This window comes from Oryza sativa, chromosome 1 (assembly GCF_034140825.1).
Source record: "Oryza sativa Japonica Group chromosome 1, ASM3414082v1".
In the NCBI taxonomy this organism is placed as follows: domain Eukaryota; kingdom Viridiplantae; phylum Streptophyta; class Magnoliopsida; order Poales; family Poaceae; genus Oryza; species Oryza sativa.
In genome coordinates, this window is record NC_089035.1 from 642083 (window position 1) to 658422 (window position 16340).

Genomic DNA, 16340 nt, shown 5'->3' on the forward strand with positions numbered 1-16340 from the left:
GGTTATGAATGACGAATTTAGTTACTCATATGAGAAATGGCAGCATTTTGAAGCTTCTCTTCCCACATAATATCAGAAAGTTAACTACCACGACACATTTGAATTTGCATTTGTAAATGGTGCTTTTACACATCAATTTAACTAGCAGTGGCCAGCGGGCATTAGCACATCGCAGGGCATACCAACTAAGGGAGTGACAATCTAGCTAGCAGTGTAGTAATACCACTCAAAGACATGTCGGGTTCCAAACAGAACATGTACCATTATCATACTATGATATTAGATAATAGAGCACATAACTCATCACTGCAATGCAGTAAAACAATCAAAATTCTCGGACATGAGCATAACAGCTAAGATCAGTAAAAAAAATTGAGGGGCACATTTTAGTGTCTCACACATCTTGCTGCATACGTCGAAGCAAGTCCAGGATAGGCCCTGCAGATTCAGCTTCTGTGGCCAGCTGTTTCACCATCATCTCCGCGGCCTTCAAATCCTCCTTCAACTCTGCATTCAGCGCTAGGTGCGAGAAGTGCTGGTCAAACACCAATCCTAGCGCCCCAGCCACCACCCGAAATGAGGGCACAATGTCACACAGCTCCAGCCCTGGCATTCCCACAGCCTCTGGGCATGCCTGCGCCTCTGGGAACCTCTGGTATTTCCCTATCCACTTGGTGAGGTACTTCATCAGCCTGACCACCTCCCCACCATCCAGCTCCGATACGGCTGCGCCGAAGACCACAGAGTCCACATTCTCAGACGCAAACAGGTAATGCAGGCACACCTCCGGTGAGGTGAACCCATCGTATCCCATCATGAGCAGCAGCGCCGCCTGCCTCGCCATGGCATCGACCTTCTTCCCCGCGCCCTTCTCCTTGCACCTGTTGACCGCTAGCACCGCGGCTTCCTTCCACCGGTTCTTGACACTCATCATGGCGTCGTAGGCGGCATCGGAGGCCGGCGAGAGGAAGCAGCGGAGCGTCGCGAGCAGCTCGGAGGAGCGGAGGTCGGCGGCCTGTCGGACCACGGCGCAGACGAGCTCGGGGCGGTCGGCCTCGGAGAGCGAGGAAAGGAGGCTCGGCGGGGGGTGGCGGAGGAGGCCGCACTCGGCGAGGGCGAGGAGGACGTCGTACTCAGCGAGGCTCGCCGCTCGGGAGGCGACGGGGGAGGCGAGGGCGGCGGGGAAGTAGGGGGAGACGGAGCGGATGGCTTGTGGGAGGTTGGGGGAGGGGGCGGGGAGGGAGAGGGAGTTGGAGAGGGTGGTGAGGAAGGAGGCGAGGAGGGAGCGGAAGCGCGGGAGGGAGACGGAGGTGGAGGAGAGGGAGGTGGAGAGGAAGGAGGCGGCGGTGGCGAGGGCGGGGTCGGCGGGGGAGAGGGACCAGTCGGAGGGCGGGATCTGGGTGGGGAGCGCGGAGGAGGTCGGCGGTGGCGGAGCGGCGCCGGGAGTGAGGACGATGGGGTTCGCCGCGACGGCGGCGGCGGCGGCGGCGGCGGAGGGATTGGTGATGGCGGCGAGGAGCGTCATGGCGCCGGCGCGAGAAGAGAAAGTGGAGGGGTTAGGGTTTTGGAGGAGATGACTATTCAAATGGCATCGACTTATTACTACTAGTATGTTCGATCAATCTGGACCGTTGAAATATCATGGGCCGCGGTTCGTTTAGTGTGTTTACTGGCCCGAGACGAACAATTGGGCCAATACGAAGCCCGTATTAATTGCGGATGGTAAATTCTGGGGAAAAGTACACCGAAGGTCCCTCAGCTTGTCATCGAGTTACAAAATTGTCCCCGACCGAAAAACCAAACATCCGGCATCTCTTAACTAATCAAAACCAGTTCTTCGATGGTTTTGACTCGGGTTTTATCCGACGTGACGGCTGAGTCAGCATTGGACCCACACGGGCTTACATGTCAGCTGACATGTCAACGTCAGTCTCCTCTTTCTTTCCCCTCATCTCTCTTTCTCCTCTCTCACATTCTTCTTGTTTCGGCAGGCCGGCCGACGAGTGGAGAGGAGGCCGGCAGCAGGATCCGAGTGGTCCGGCCCTACCATATATCAGAAAAAAAAAACAAATGGCGATCGCGGCATGGAAAGCGGAAACCGAAGCGTCGCGCGGACGTGTGCGTGAGCGTGACATACTACGCACGAACTGGGGCAGAGATGCAGATCGAATCGAGGCCGTCATCGAACCGTTGTGCTGGCTGGTCATACGCCTCGAACCGTCGCATCGAGCCCGCCGCGGCCGCCGTCGCATCGAGCCCGCCGCAATGCGGCCGCCATCGCATCGATCCCACTAATGACCACCACCTATCGCCGGTCTCCTGCCGTTGACCACCACGAATTGCCTATCTGGCGGAAGAGAAAACGCGAAAGAAAGAGATGCCGCGCGCGAAATTACAGGATGAGGAGGTGCGGTACATGAGGTACCGACGATTTCTCACTGTTCGATGAAGTCAGATTAACGGTCAGGATTTGGTACTATATAACCTGAAGGACAGTAAAAAACCTCTTAATAGGAATGCGCAGCTAATCACTTATTACCCTCTTGTACATCCTTTTTTTTTTTGTTCCTTCTTCTCCTTTGAAATATCATTGTTCTTCTTCATCTTACAATGTGAAATGCTTTCTTTAATAGAGATGGGTACATCTCGAGTATTATTTCTGAACAAGTATAATGGTTTGACGATGATATGTGTGAGAAGGTGGTCAATTAGCTAATAGATGGAGACCAGTAGATAATGTGACTTGACTAAGCTCATTTCGGAGAGCTCCTTCAAACAAACCAAATTACCAGAGCATAAAGTATCACAACGCCAAAGAATTAAATCCGACCACCAAACTATGAACCATATGCAGAACACTTCCTTCACAACTTCGACTGAATAAATCATCTAAATTTATTTATGGCCTTTTGGAAGAAAAAGAAAGCATTTTACAAGGGATGCACACATGTAAAATTAAAATTCTCTCGTCCATTGTAACGCACGGGTATTTTTTTTGCTAGTCTTAACAGAAATCCCAAACAAATCATATATATCATACGAGATACGGTAGCGGGATCTTAACAGAAATCCCAAACAAAATCAAGAAATCCGAAACAAATCATGGTCCTAAGATGGATGAAATATCAACATGTCATACAAGATACTAGTAACAAAGGCAACCAACCAGTTGACTCCTCGTCATAAATTTAATTAACCAAGTACTAGTAATCTTGGCACTTCAAGTTAAAAATCACGACATCAAAGACCAAGGTGTTGCCCTGGATGATGCATTCATAGCTATAGATAGATAGATAGATAGATAGATAGGAGCACATGTTTTCCTCTCTTTTTTTTCTACAAAAATTTGGCCTCCTCAAGAACAAAGGAGCCCAGCCCCGCACGCATATGTGTTGTTCCATCACATCACTGCTAGTGTTATCTCTTCTCTCCTACTAGTACAACCTAAAACTACAAGTAAAGCAATGGAGAGCTCCTGGCAGCACCATCTTTTAACTTAAATAAAAACACCTCATCAACTATCTCGTCGAACTTGCAAGAAACCCAAGTCCAGGCAGCCTCAGCCCACCAAATCTGCTCGTGCTTGTGTTCGTTCCTGTGCTTGCTCCAGTTGAGGATGAGGCTCCATTTGAAGATTCAGGAGATCCTTCCCTAATAGACGACGTTCTGGTCACAACACTCCGCTGCTCCTGAAAACGACCTGATCCTTCCCTACAAGATGATGTTCTGCTCACAAAACCCCACTGTTCCTCCTGCAAAAGTCCAGCAACAGCTCGTTTCAATCATGGAAAGCGCAAGAGGAAACTGAAATTGCAAACAACAAAGTGCAACATCAAACTGAAACCACACCTGTGGTGCCTCTGCCCTAGGTGATGGTTCAGCTGCAGGTGTGGTTGTCGGCAGAACTGGAAGAGCAGTAGATTGAGGCAACGAAGAAACCTGCAACCGGAAACACAGGTACCAAAGTCAACAAACTGGGGCATGTCCCGACCATGACAAAGCTGGGAAAGGTGCAAGCCTTTACCCTCCTAACAACTAGCTCTGAAGATCCAATAGCTGGAGGAACGGATGCTGCTGGGACCTGAAAATCAAAACATCTCTTCAGAATAAGCATATAGGAAGAGAATATGCAAATAGTTGAGGTGCAACTGGTTTTGTTAAATAAAGTATTGAAGAAGCATGGCATTAATGAATCACTAGATCATTCAAACTTGCCTGACGAATAGTGGCTTTCTGGGTGAACTCAACCAAGTCAGATATTCCATTAGCCGTACGATCCTAACAGGATTTCAAGAAGATAGCATTAGGAGCATGTCGACGAGTTAGTTGGTGTAGTGGTAATATGAGCTTCTACTTTTCCTTTAAAAAAAGAGCTTTCTACTCACCTGGGTGTATTCCAGACTCACGAGCTTTGATTCCTGCATGATACAAGATACAATAAAAGTACATGAGTAATATTCATCAGTTAATAAGGTAGAAATCTGGATATTCAGTAAATAAGGTAGAATCTGTTCCAGTATGAGGTACATACCAGACTCCGAACTACAAGGTTAACTGATTGTAAATCCTCTTGGAAAGCACTAAGATCCCCATGGATGACTGTGACCTACAAGTCAGTCATGAAATGCCATTAGGTCGCTGAAAATGCATCAAAAACTATAAAAGTAAACCCAAAAAATAAAAGGAAAAACAGTTCCAACCTCATCCCTTGTCCCTTCAATAATTTCTTGTGTTTCATCTAAACTGATATCCACACGATCAATCCTTCCAGCGAGATGTTTCCTTGCAGACTGAATAGTGAAAATCAAAGGCCAGTAAGATGTTTTGGTTGGAACAATGAAAACATGGAATTACAAGTAACACGTTTGAGTGCAGCGTTGCTGAAAGAAGTTAAAAACTTACAGTGACATCATCTGAAACCTTGTCCAATTGGCTGCCAACTACATTGCAAGCATCGGATAAGCCACGCTTCGTGACAAACATCAAATCAGAAAGTTTCCAGCCCTGCAAATCAATGTAACTTTAGAAACTAGCTAGAACGGCGAAACAAGAAATGGCAAGCAGATAGGATTGTAATAATATGCACTTGCATCCATGATCTAGAATGACAGAACAATAAACATCAAAATAGCAACTAGAATAATCAAAGATTATGTCCTCCTCATTCTGTACTCCCATTGAGGTGAAAGAATCAAACATTACCTTCCACTTAATGTAGGCGTAGCCAACAGCCCCAGCAACAGCCACCACTGTTATAGTAAATGTACCAGGTCCTACAGAAAAAGGATTTACATGAATGTCGTTTAAGGAAATTTGAGAAAGAATGTGTGTAACCATATGTAATTGTGTATGTTTAAAGGCAAAAGAGCATGATGAAAGTTTATTAGCAATAACTATAAAAACTTTCACATGTCCAAGAACCTTTATAATGCAGTGAACAACATAATGATAATCAGCAGTGCATAGTATCCCAGCCAAGACCATGACAAATAATAATAAGGAAAGAAAAAGAAAAGAACATGTGAACATCTGAATCGCAAAATGGTATACTCTATATATGAACAGACAATGCAATTGTAGCTCTGTCGAACATGTAGATATAAAAACAACAGACCAAGTCTGAAAAAAATCAAAAGGTAATAGAAATATCTAACACTCTAAAATCGCATTAATTCTTAGCAAAGATGTCGACATTGGGGCGTATACAAAGTATAGTGTCATGTGAAAATTTATGTTTGTATGATCTGTGTCTCACGCATAAGTCAATAACTAAAACATAGTAACTAGTCAGCAGGAACTTACCTGATCTAGCAGCATTGGTGACAACTGTAACAGGCCTTGAGCCTAGAGATTGTATCTCCTGTCTGAGATGGTTGACCTGAGATAATAGCTGAGCGGTGTGTGCATCGGTGTTAGACGATGTATCTTTCCCTTCGTTTCCATGCTTCTTGACAAACTAAGAGGGGGAAAAGAATCATGTGACGGTGAGTTATAACATATATAGCAGTAGTATTTTGGGTTGATAGTTAGGGCATGGGGGCAATAAGGTACCATACCTTGGCAGCACCAGAAAGTACCTCGCCAGCACTAGGGAGTTTGGCATCACCACCTACAAGAACTGATCCAAGAATTCCTGCAGGCAAGCAAACAGCATAAACATTGGTACCGAGTAAAACTAGTACTTAGTTCTTTAGTGGAAGGGCCTATGTACTGGGGAAGCCGGTAAGTATATACACCCTATGATATTAGATGGGCAATAAGTTGGGGGGATTTGACAGATGTAGCAGTGGGATACCTAATAAGTTCCTATGAAACCACCTGGTTTGAAGAGAAAGCTTAGTTGAACTAAACAAACCCCGGCCCTAAAAGGCTAAATCAATCTATGTATTGGAATCTGCTAAAGCAAATAATACAAGAAGATGGGATTTCTCAAAAAAAAAAAAGAAGATGGGATTTGGCAGTGGGATTGGTTTGGCGCCTGCGCCATGGTTGCAAGTAGCATCTATCTATCTATCTAGTATCAATCTCGAACTCGAAAGTCAACCGGCTGGGCGACGAGAAGCTAGGGCTGCGCGTGCGCGGGTGGACCTCAGGAGGAGGGAGCAGACGGCGGAAGGGGGGGGGAGGGGGACTCACCGGAGCCGACGAGGATGGCGACGTTGCCAAGCCCCATGGCGGCGCGCGCCCCTCCTGGCTGTAGCTCTGCTTTAATCTAGAGGCGGCGGCGGCGGCGGTGGCGGCGGGGGAAGAGGAGACGGGGCCGGCGAGAGGAAGGACAGATTAAACCTCTCGATCGATCGAGTTTATTTTCGTACTACTACTTTCCTAGAATAATTGTTGCGCTAGCTACTTATTAACGGTGGATTTGTAAGGATGAAAATGGTACGGAAACCACATTTGTTATTTTTTTTCATATTGCTTTTTCGGAATCGGAGTAGGAATCAAAATTGAAAACCTCAGATATGAAAACACAATCAAATATTATCGAATACAAAAACGAAACGAATATGAATCGAAGCAAATACGGTAACGGATATTTGTCTAATATAAAAAGCCCTTAATGAAAAGATGCAGCTAAATATTTTTTCTAAAACAATAAATCAATATTTCTATATTTTATCAATTAATAATAATATAACTAGTTGTGCACTTTACTTTCTTGAGAAAAAGAGCTATATTCATCTATAAATAAAAAAAAGTAATTAGGAAAATAAAATCTAAAGTATTGGACTAAAAATATCTTTATTTAATTAAACACCTCAATAGATAAATCTAAACATTTAGAATATTAAAGGCTTAAGCTAATCAGTTGTATATGAGAAATTTTTTGTTTCCGATTCCGAGAAAAAAACCTGAATTTGTTTCCGGAAAATTTCCGAATTCGTTTCTAGAAAGATTCCGAAGGATTCCGAGTTCCGACGGAAACTGCCCTTATCATATTCGATTCCATTTCCGAGGAAATATTTCCGAATTTGTTTCCGTTTCCAAAAAATTCCGACCAACGGGTTCTGTTTCCAAAAACAAGTCCGAAATCCGGAAAATTTCCGTACCATTTTCATCTTTACGGGGGAGGCAAAGGGGAGATATCAATCTCTCGTTATTCTCATCTGAGATGGTCGCCTCTTGGACTTGTACTAAGGGGCTCTTTAGATTTAGTAGTGTAAAGTTTTGAAGTGTCGCATCGAATATGTCGGCACACATTTGAAGTATAAAACGTAGATTAATAACAAAACAAATTACAAATTCCGTCGGTAAATTGCGAGATAAATTTATTGAGTCTAATTAATCCGTCATTAGTAAATGTTTAATGTAGCACAACATTATCAAATCATGGAGCGTCATGGCGCCGGTGCGAGAAGAGAAAGAGGGATTAGGGTTTTGGGCGAAGACGAAATCACTGTTCAAATGTGGAAATGGACAAGAGAGTCCTATTTGTATGTTCGATGCAATCTGGGCCGTTGAAATATGGTGCGTCCACTGGGCCAAGACGAGAACTTGGGCCTCTGCGAAGGCCCATATTATTTGCGGACGGTAGTTTTGGCCATGTTAACACAATTCCGATCGTCTCCGGGCCCACTCGTAATGAGACGTAAATATAAGGGATATAAATTAGACTTATTCTGTGAATAAACGTGCGATGCAAAATTGGGCCGTATTGGGATGGAAAATCTCTATTGGTTGGTCCAAAACAATTTCAGTGCAGCGATGCTCGTCGTGTTCATGCAGCTATCATAATGGAGGCGAATTATTCTGTGGATATATATATGGAGGGCTAAGCTCTAGTGTGGTAGCTAGGGCGAGCCGGCGATCCCAACAGAGGTGCCGCAGAGGAAGGCGACGATGCGGTGGGAGAGCCTGACGGCGCGGTTGCAGAGCGCGCCGACCAGCATCCCGGCGACGGGCGCCACCACGTAGATCCACACGCCGTCGTACCTGCCCAGCACGATCGCCGGCCCCAGCGTCCTCGCCGGGTTCATCGACCCTCCCGACACCGGCCCGATCACCAGCCCCAGCCCTCCCACCGCCGCTCCGATGGCGATCCCTCCCACCGTCTTCCCCGCTGTGCCGTCGGTGGCGACGGTGGCGATGACGATCATGAGGACGGCGGAGGCGAGGAACTCCATGAGGAAGGGGAGGCGGGTGCCGTGGACGACGACGGGCGCCGTGCCGTAGAAGTGGTCGTGGCGCGGCCTCATGACGGCGTTGACGGAGAGGCAGGCGAGGAGCGAGCCGGCGAGCTGGGCGGCGACGTAGAGCGGCAGCTTGGGCCAGACCGGGAAGCGGCGGTAGGCGGCGAAGGTGATGGTGACGGCCGGGTTGAAGTGCGCCGGGCCGAGCCAGCTGAGAACGAACGCCACCGTCATCGCCACCACCAGGCACACCATCGGGAACGTCAGCGTCCCGTACATCTCCTGCATCAGCGCCGCCACGCACGACCAGAACACCACCAAGAACGACGCCAACCCCTCCACCATCACCTGCTCCATCGCCATTGCCATCCATTCATCGGTTCAATTCAATTCATGCAAAGGGTTTTATGTGTATCAATTAATCATAAATTTGCAGACATTATATGTACCTACCTCTCGTATGAGAAAGCCAATGGCTAGGCCTCTGGTGGCATGATGGTCAGCCGCCGCCGCCGCCGCCGCCTCCTCGTGCAGATCATGGCGAGCTTGCTCTACTCCGACGTGCTCGCCGTCAACGTTGCCAACCACGACGACGTCGACTTTCTTCCCGGCATGATCCGTTGTCATTTCAGTATTAATTAGTATCTCATTCTGACCGGGCGGTTAATCTTCTTGGACCATATGTAATGCGCTCGACTGGTTGTGTTAACTGCAATCACCTGCACACTCTTGGCGTGTCAAAACTGAATGGGAAACTGCTCTTGTTACTGAATCAACTGAACTATTCGAGTTGACTCGCTTTGTGTGCTCCCCCACTTCTTGTTTCATCAAACCATAAGCGGTTGATCATTCAGTTAGTCCAATCTCCGTTTTCTGTGAAGTACAAAATTCAGACTTCTACCAGTTTTAATTATATCTTGCTCAAAGTTTGTCATCTCTACCGCAGAACATAATTAAAGATCATCTAATTTATCCTGCTTTGATAATGTCTGAAAGAAACTCTGTTTCTCCTGTTGAGAACATCAGGTAGCAGCCTAGCATTCGTCTTCTTCAAGCTGCGTGAGTGTCTGATTACTGTCGGACACTGGCATATTCTCTCTCCGATAAAAACGTCGTCGGTGCAAAATCTACAGGGCAATCAGATGCGATGCCAAATGAGGCGTGCAGAAGAATCGAACGCAAAAAAGAAATATTTCCGGTGTACGATTTTGCAATGGATAACGTAACAAACAAAGGTTGTGCATGATCAAGCTATGATGGGAGACATCTCCCTTTGAGACGCAAAGGAAGCAGCCATAATTGGGCAGTCTTTATTATGGTCAGATTAGTCATCATCAACTCCTAATCAGGCCGGCCAATGAGAGTCAAAAGGCTTTTTACACACAACGAAAAGGATCTATCATCATTAGCACGGATGCTTCCAAAGCTGTACTGTCTGAAACAATCTTCCAGATAGATGGTCAAAGTGATTTATAGTAGTAGATGATGAATTTTCTGAATGTCCAGTGAGGTTAAGCCTTTTTAGGTTTCGTTGTCACATCGGATATATGGACATATATTTGAAGTATTAAACGTAGTCCAATAACAAAATAAATTACAGATTCCGCCAAAGAAACTGCAAGACGAATTTATTAAGCCTAATTAATCCATTATTAACAAATGTTTACTGTAGCACCACATTGTCAAATCATGGCGCAATAGGCTAAAAAGATTCATCTCGCAATTTACACGCAATATGTGTAATTTTTTTTTCCTACATTTAATACTTCATGCATGTGCCCAAACATTCGATGTGACAGCGTGAAATTTTTTGTTTTGGCTAAGTCAAGGCCTTGATTGCAGCCTGACAAAATCAAGAAATGGCACACCAATATCAAGTACAAACGACGTGCAAGTAATTGTTCAATGTTCAGTCTAATATCTAGTCCAAAAACACTAAACAGTTAGGCCAACAGCATGCCTACTCTGAAGTCAGAAATTTGGTAGTCATAGTCAGAAGCTTATTACCCTGACAAGAAAAAGGTCACTGATTACCTTGTTAGGCCAAAGAGAAGACATTTGGTCAGTAAACACCATAATATGAACAGAAATGAAGTATTCAGCACAGAGACTAAAAGAGCACAGCTTATCCAGACATGAAGAATGGGATCTTTACTTTATATCATGTACAGTCCATTCCTCAAAGGATATGTCTTTCTTTTTTGTTTTCTTTCTTTTGCTTTTTTTGGGGTCTTTCATGCACAAAGTGCAGGAAGGGCACATGAGAAACAGAAGAAAAAAATGTTCTTGTTCAGAACACACAAGATTGAAATGGAAAAGGAACTACTACTTCAACAGCTTAAGTATATGAGCGCTCAAACCAGTCACTCGGTCCTGTCAAGGCCTGGACCGGCATCACCAGCAAACTCATTATTTCCACTATGTCTACTTCCATTGCAAAATGTGCCAATCACCTGATCATGCAAAAGAAGCTCGACGCTGCAAATGCCTCAAGCTTTGCTCCATGCTAACCTTCACCATCTCAGCAAGCATCTTCTTAGCTTTCCCACCGCGGTCCTCGCCATCTATCTGTGAAGCAATGTTGCTTACAATGTTCTCGAGTGTGTCTGCCGGCAGCTTTGATCTTGAATATGGCGAGTTGCGCAGCAAGTCAAGAAGAACATGAGCCTTCACTCTGGACTTGGGTGTACCATGGACTGTGAGTTCAAGAAGACCAGGAATTGCCCCCTCGTTTAGAATGATATCTCTATATTTATTGCGATCACTCTCGCACATAGTTAGTAGAGCTCCCACCGCATGCTCCCTACCTTGAAGGGACCCTTCCTCAAGTACCTCCACAATGGTGAGCACTCCACCTTCCTCAGAAATCAAAGCTGCTCGTCCTTGATCGAAGGAAAGCAATGACTCCAAGAGGGCACAACACTTGTCAGCTGTTTTGGATGATCTCTTTCCACCCTTCAGTAACTCTATCAAAGAGGGGATAGGTTGAACAGAAAGGATCGTCTGGAGGTTATCTGTAACCGTGGAGAGGTTGTAAAGGGCCATCACTGAGTCATTCTTGGCTTGTGAATTTCCTTCTTTTAGGACCTTTACCAGCAGTGGGATTGCTCCAGAAGCACTTATAATTGGTTTAGTTGTAGATGAGGCTGAGAGTGTAAGAAGGGCAGCAGTTGCGTACTCCTGTAAGTTCAGATCACTTGATTGCAAATAACCCAGCAGTGGCTCCAGTGCTCCAGCATCCACTATCTTGGTCTTGTTCCTGCATAAGATAAAATAATCGCAATTTAGAAACAGGAGATTACAGACAGTTCCCACTTCTCAGCAAACTAAGTGTTACAGGTACACATTTTTTTTAGAACACGCAGGAGATCTGCGTATCATTTCATTAAGATAGAGAAGAAAAGGTGTACACAGGTACACATAACTAAACCACTGACCAAAATGGATAGTAAATCATCTCCACTGTAAACATTCAGCACATAAAGACATCTGAGGTTTCCTATCCAGAAAGACCACATTACCCATGTAGTGTCAATGTCGTAGATAGATAAAAAACTGAGAGCAGAGTACAAGGTCCACATTGAGTGTTGCCAGTTCACCACTAGACTAACAAAACAATGTCAAGCCAATCCACATTCAGAGCAGTTATGCTAGATAAATTAAAAGGTTCCGCATATACTAGGATAGCTCCCCAAAGGGCATTAAAAGTTTTAAATGTGAATCTTGAACCCATATGGACGCCATGACGAGATATTATAAATGTTGCCGGTTTGAACATTACTACTTAACGTCTAATTTATGTTCTGGAAATATGCCATAACTGTGAGACATGGGCAGATACACCAACAAAGTGATACACAGCCCATACATGTCCAGACTCCAGAGGCAAGGTACATGAGGTATTGATAAAATTCAGAGTCTTAAAAATCCTTATCCCTTCTCTGCTGGTGCTCAGAAAGTGCGACATCTTGGGATGTACTAGTACTAGATACGATCTGAAGACAGGAACTTGATTCTCTAACTGTTGGAACAGTTGGTCCCACTAGAACCAGTGGCAGGCTGGCAGTTGATACAAGCAATCAGATTCTTGACAAAGAGTTATCAGAACACCATACTGTGTGCAGCTGAATTTACCACTTATCCGTCCTTGTTTTACCATTAGAAATTGAGAAAAAAAGGAAAGGGACATAAGAAGGAGACAGTTCTGGTATACGGCACCAAATTTGTCTGGCCTCACTTTCAGCCACAGGTTGGTATGAGGCCTACCAAGTACCAAGTTGATGAACCATGAGGTCAACATGCTCGGATATGTCTCAAAACAATTAGGTCATTGAATTGGTATTGGCACAAAATTCCGAAAGCAAGTATGAGATGATTGGATTATCTTGACCAACAGCAGTTGAAAAGAGGGGAGAAATATTAGGCAGATTTACAAAGAAAAACTGGTTTTCCAGCTTTCTGATGTTAGATTTTTTTTCCTAGAAGCAGCCAACCAGGGCAAAGGTGGTTGGCAGCCTTAGGTCAGCTTCCAAATCAGACCAACTGTTTCCCCCAACATCTTAACCGGCCGTTTTCTTTGCTTTCCTCGTGTTGCCATTTCCAAAGAAATCTACACCACATTCTAGGGATCGAAAAGATTAGTTGAAGGGTCATCGGAACAAAAATCTCTTTGGCAACAGCAAATAATTTGCGATTCCACGGGCGTCTAGAAAAGCAATAGGATACCTTACTTTTGGATGACCTAATTGATGATGCTGATGAGTAGCCAGAAATCGGGTGCGAAGTTATCCTGCTCAAGTTTCTTAGAATATGCTTGGGAATATATTCTATACCACCAAGTAGCAAAAACTTAAAGGACTGGGTTATGGTAAAACTAATCCCAAATTACAGAATTACTACAGATTTAGCAACGATGGTAGGGTGCAGAATTTAAGGTTAGCCCAACGATACAACTCTGCAATCTTGCAGTACAGTGGAGGACCACAGAAGAGCGAATTTAATTTATCCTCATCTATTGATCGATCCGAAGTCCAAACAGAAAGAATCAGCCTGGTTAGCCGCCATGATTAGCCAATCGAAACGAAGCATCCTAATAAGAAACCCAGTTCAATAGCTGGGGACTAAGCTAAGCAGTGGTCTGATAGATTAGATTTAACTTTAAGCGATAAAAATCTGAAACTTTTCGTATGATTCTATAGGCGTGCATCGAAATAGCCAAGCAATCTGAGAGGAGACTATCGAATTGAGCGAGAAAAGGATCAAACTTTCGAAATTTTACCAAAGCGATTGCACCCAAAGCGGCAAATATTACCGAATTTAGAGCAAAAGGGAAATCTGTCAAAAACTGTTGTTTTTCTTTCTTTTCAATCAGAGAAAGATTAGGCGGGGAAGAGTTGGTTGGTTCACCTCTCGTCCCTGACGGCGAGGTTGAGGAGGGCGAGGAGCGCGGCCTCGCCGGCGTCGGGGGCGGGGGAGCGGAGCATGGCGACGAGGGGCTCGACGGCGGCGGCGAGCTTGCGGCGGTGCCTGGAGGAGGAGCGGGTGAGGCGGCGCACCTCGCGCGCGGCCTCCACCTCCCCGGCGCGCACGCGGTCCACGAGCGCACGCAGCGCGGCTGCCTCGGACGGTCGCTCGGCTGCGGCGGCGGCGGCGGCGGCGGTCGGCGGCGACTCCATCTCCTCCTCTCCTGTGCAGTAGAGCGTAGAGGAGGGAGGGGCTTAGCTAGGGTTGGTCTCCTCCTTCTTCCTTGCCCTGTCTCTCTCTCTTGCTCGCTGGGTAGAGAGAGAGAGAGAGAAGCAGGGAGGAGAGGAGAGGGTGGGGGCTCAATCCATCGCCTTCTTATTGAGGAAGAAGACGACCACCACACCATGGTTAACGGCGACGGCGACGGCGGGGTCACCCCCCTTCCGTTCCGTTATTTTCTTCGCATTTATTTTCTTCTTTTGATGAACATTATCTTTTTTGCAGTATCGAATTATTGTCAATTCTTTTCACTTTCTTATCATCTATGTTGATTATAAATATTTAACGTTTTAATATGAGGTTCAACTAAATTTTAAAATTTGGGATATCTATCTTTTTCCTCAAAAGGTGAGTTTGAAAATGAAGCACATGGTATAGGAGTACATAGATATGTCTCGACAAATGTTATTGTAATATCGTAAACTTATTATAAATATACGAAGGCAATCACGTACAATATACCGAACTATTGGTATGTGCTGTATATCAAATCTTTCTATACTTTAAAATTTATTCTCCCGCGCAATTTTATGCGTGAAAATCCGTTACTTATTTATATTTGAACCCTATTACAAGGTTTAAAACGTGAGTAACGCCACAGCCTCATCTTAGAGGTCTTAAAAGGTAAGAAATAAAGCCAAATGGAGGTGAAGATGACATAACAGAGGATACCCAGAACCAGAACTAGTCAAAGGTTAGCTGTACATGTATCTAGATCAGGTGCATAATCAATTACCTCAATCATCAGTTACATGTTATAAAGAGCATCCACAAATTAACACTCTATCTCCTCTCTCTCTTCCAAAGAAGAAATTAAATTGAAGCTTCCTATGATATGATTTGGTAAACCCTGGACTAGCTAAGACGGCAAGTTGACAAGGAGATCAAGGAAAGAAATTAACGGGTAGTACAATAAAACTAGTAGACTAAGTACTTGGTGAATGATTCATGGATGGATGGATGCATGATGGAATGATCTGCGAGAGCACTGTCAAGCAACCTCCTCCTCATACTGTCGCCGACCGACGATTATATTCCACCATTTAATGACGTTAACCCAAGCTATAAGCTTGCTAACCCATCACAAAACTCACGACACGTTTGCTAGCTCGACAGTGACCTCGTCGCACACAAGAGAGAGACACGTATATGTGTGTCATCGTTATACTACTAGTAGTAATATGCATGCGTGTTACTACTTAATTGTTAAGTGTCATGAACAAGTCGTGAAACTATTTGCAGATGGATCGAGTGGCTGTGTATATGTGTGTGATCGTCGGTGATGCTAGCTGATTATGATGTTGTTGTCATCGTCAAACTCAACTAATAACCCTACTGAAAGCGACTGTAATAAGCTTCAGGATTGATCTGCACTGTACTACATTAATTGTGTGTGTGCTGATGCAGTTGTGAGTTGTGACAGAATGAGGTAGGAAATTAAAGCCTGCAAGTTATTGTAAAGTGAAAAAAAAAGGATCTTGTAATCGTTTATTAGTGGATCATATCCTGGCAGTTATGAAGGATTTCATTTTTCTCTATTTATAGGCTTCAGTATGTATGTTATCTGTGATTCTGTGAATTGATTATATGTGATCAAACCAGCTAATTAAGTTGACGGATTCCAGTTTCCACCACTGATAACTCCTGCATTCTTCAGGTGCGGCCACTTAAAACTTCAGGCTAATTCATATATCATGGTCTCTGATCGACTTGAGTAAACGAGAATCAATTAGTTTATGGTTATATGATATCGAGGAATGAAACTGATCAAGGAATCAGGATCGAAACGAATTAATTAATGGATTGCACGTGCAGTAGTAGTCTGATCAGCTGCAGATCCAATCTCTCATTCTCGTCTAGCACTCTAGCTGTCTTTTTTCTTCAAACAAAAAAAAAATTCAGTTGCTAACTCATGAATCACGATCGATCGAGAACACTACACCGTTTAAATCGTACTGTACATCATTT

The 16340-nt window shown here is 44.7% G+C and overlaps 4 protein-coding genes and 1 long non-coding RNA gene across 5 annotated transcripts; all 5 read right to left on the bottom strand.

Annotated features, from left to right (window-relative positions):
* Positions 1-258: 258 nt before the first annotated feature.
* LOC136351193 (uncharacterized) lies at positions 259-1558 on the bottom strand. Its single transcript, XM_066308317.1, has one exon. The coding sequence runs from the start codon at positions 1523-1525 to the stop codon at positions 395-397; it is 1131 nt and encodes a 376-aa protein (XP_066164414.1). The 5' UTR covers positions 1526-1558; the 3' UTR covers positions 259-394.
* A 1588-nt stretch (positions 1559-3146) lies between these two features.
* Positions 3147-6777, bottom strand: LOC4326118 (uncharacterized). The gene is made up of 12 exons (XM_015768590.3): positions 6637-6777; positions 6057-6133; positions 5803-5956; positions 5203-5273; positions 4903-5004; positions 4701-4790; positions 4532-4606; positions 4386-4418; positions 4216-4278; positions 4025-4081; positions 3850-3939; positions 3147-3752 (listed from the first exon to the last, which is right to left on the bottom strand). Exons 1-12 carry the CDS (start codon positions 6671-6673, stop codon positions 3519-3521), a joined length of 1083 nt encoding a protein of 360 aa, XP_015624076.1. The 5' UTR covers positions 6674-6777; the 3' UTR covers positions 3147-3518.
* A 1356-nt stretch (positions 6778-8133) lies between these two features.
* Positions 8134-9283, bottom strand: LOC4326119 (aquaporin NIP4-1-like). Its single transcript, NM_001372197.1, has 2 exons — positions 9084-9283; positions 8134-8978 (listed from the first exon to the last, which is right to left on the bottom strand). The coding sequence occupies exons 1-2, from the start codon at positions 9255-9257 to the stop codon at positions 8292-8294; spliced, it is 861 nt and encodes a 286-aa protein (NP_001359126.1). The 5' UTR covers positions 9258-9283; the 3' UTR covers positions 8134-8291.
* A 1479-nt stretch (positions 9284-10762) lies between these two features.
* LOC9266830 (U-box domain-containing protein 3) lies at positions 10763-14427 on the bottom strand. The gene is made up of 2 exons (XM_015766031.3): positions 14037-14427; positions 10763-11889 (listed from the first exon to the last, which is right to left on the bottom strand). The coding sequence occupies exons 1-2, from the start codon at positions 14303-14305 to the stop codon at positions 11088-11090; spliced, it is 1071 nt and encodes a 356-aa protein (XP_015621517.1). The 5' UTR covers positions 14306-14427; the 3' UTR covers positions 10763-11087.
* On the bottom strand, positions 12988-13485 carry LOC136357007 (uncharacterized). The gene is made up of 2 exons (XR_010742083.1): positions 13356-13485; positions 12988-13251 (listed from the first exon to the last, which is right to left on the bottom strand). It is a non-coding gene; the product is annotated as an uncharacterized lncRNA (long non-coding RNA).
* Positions 14428-16340: the final 1913 nt, after the last annotated feature.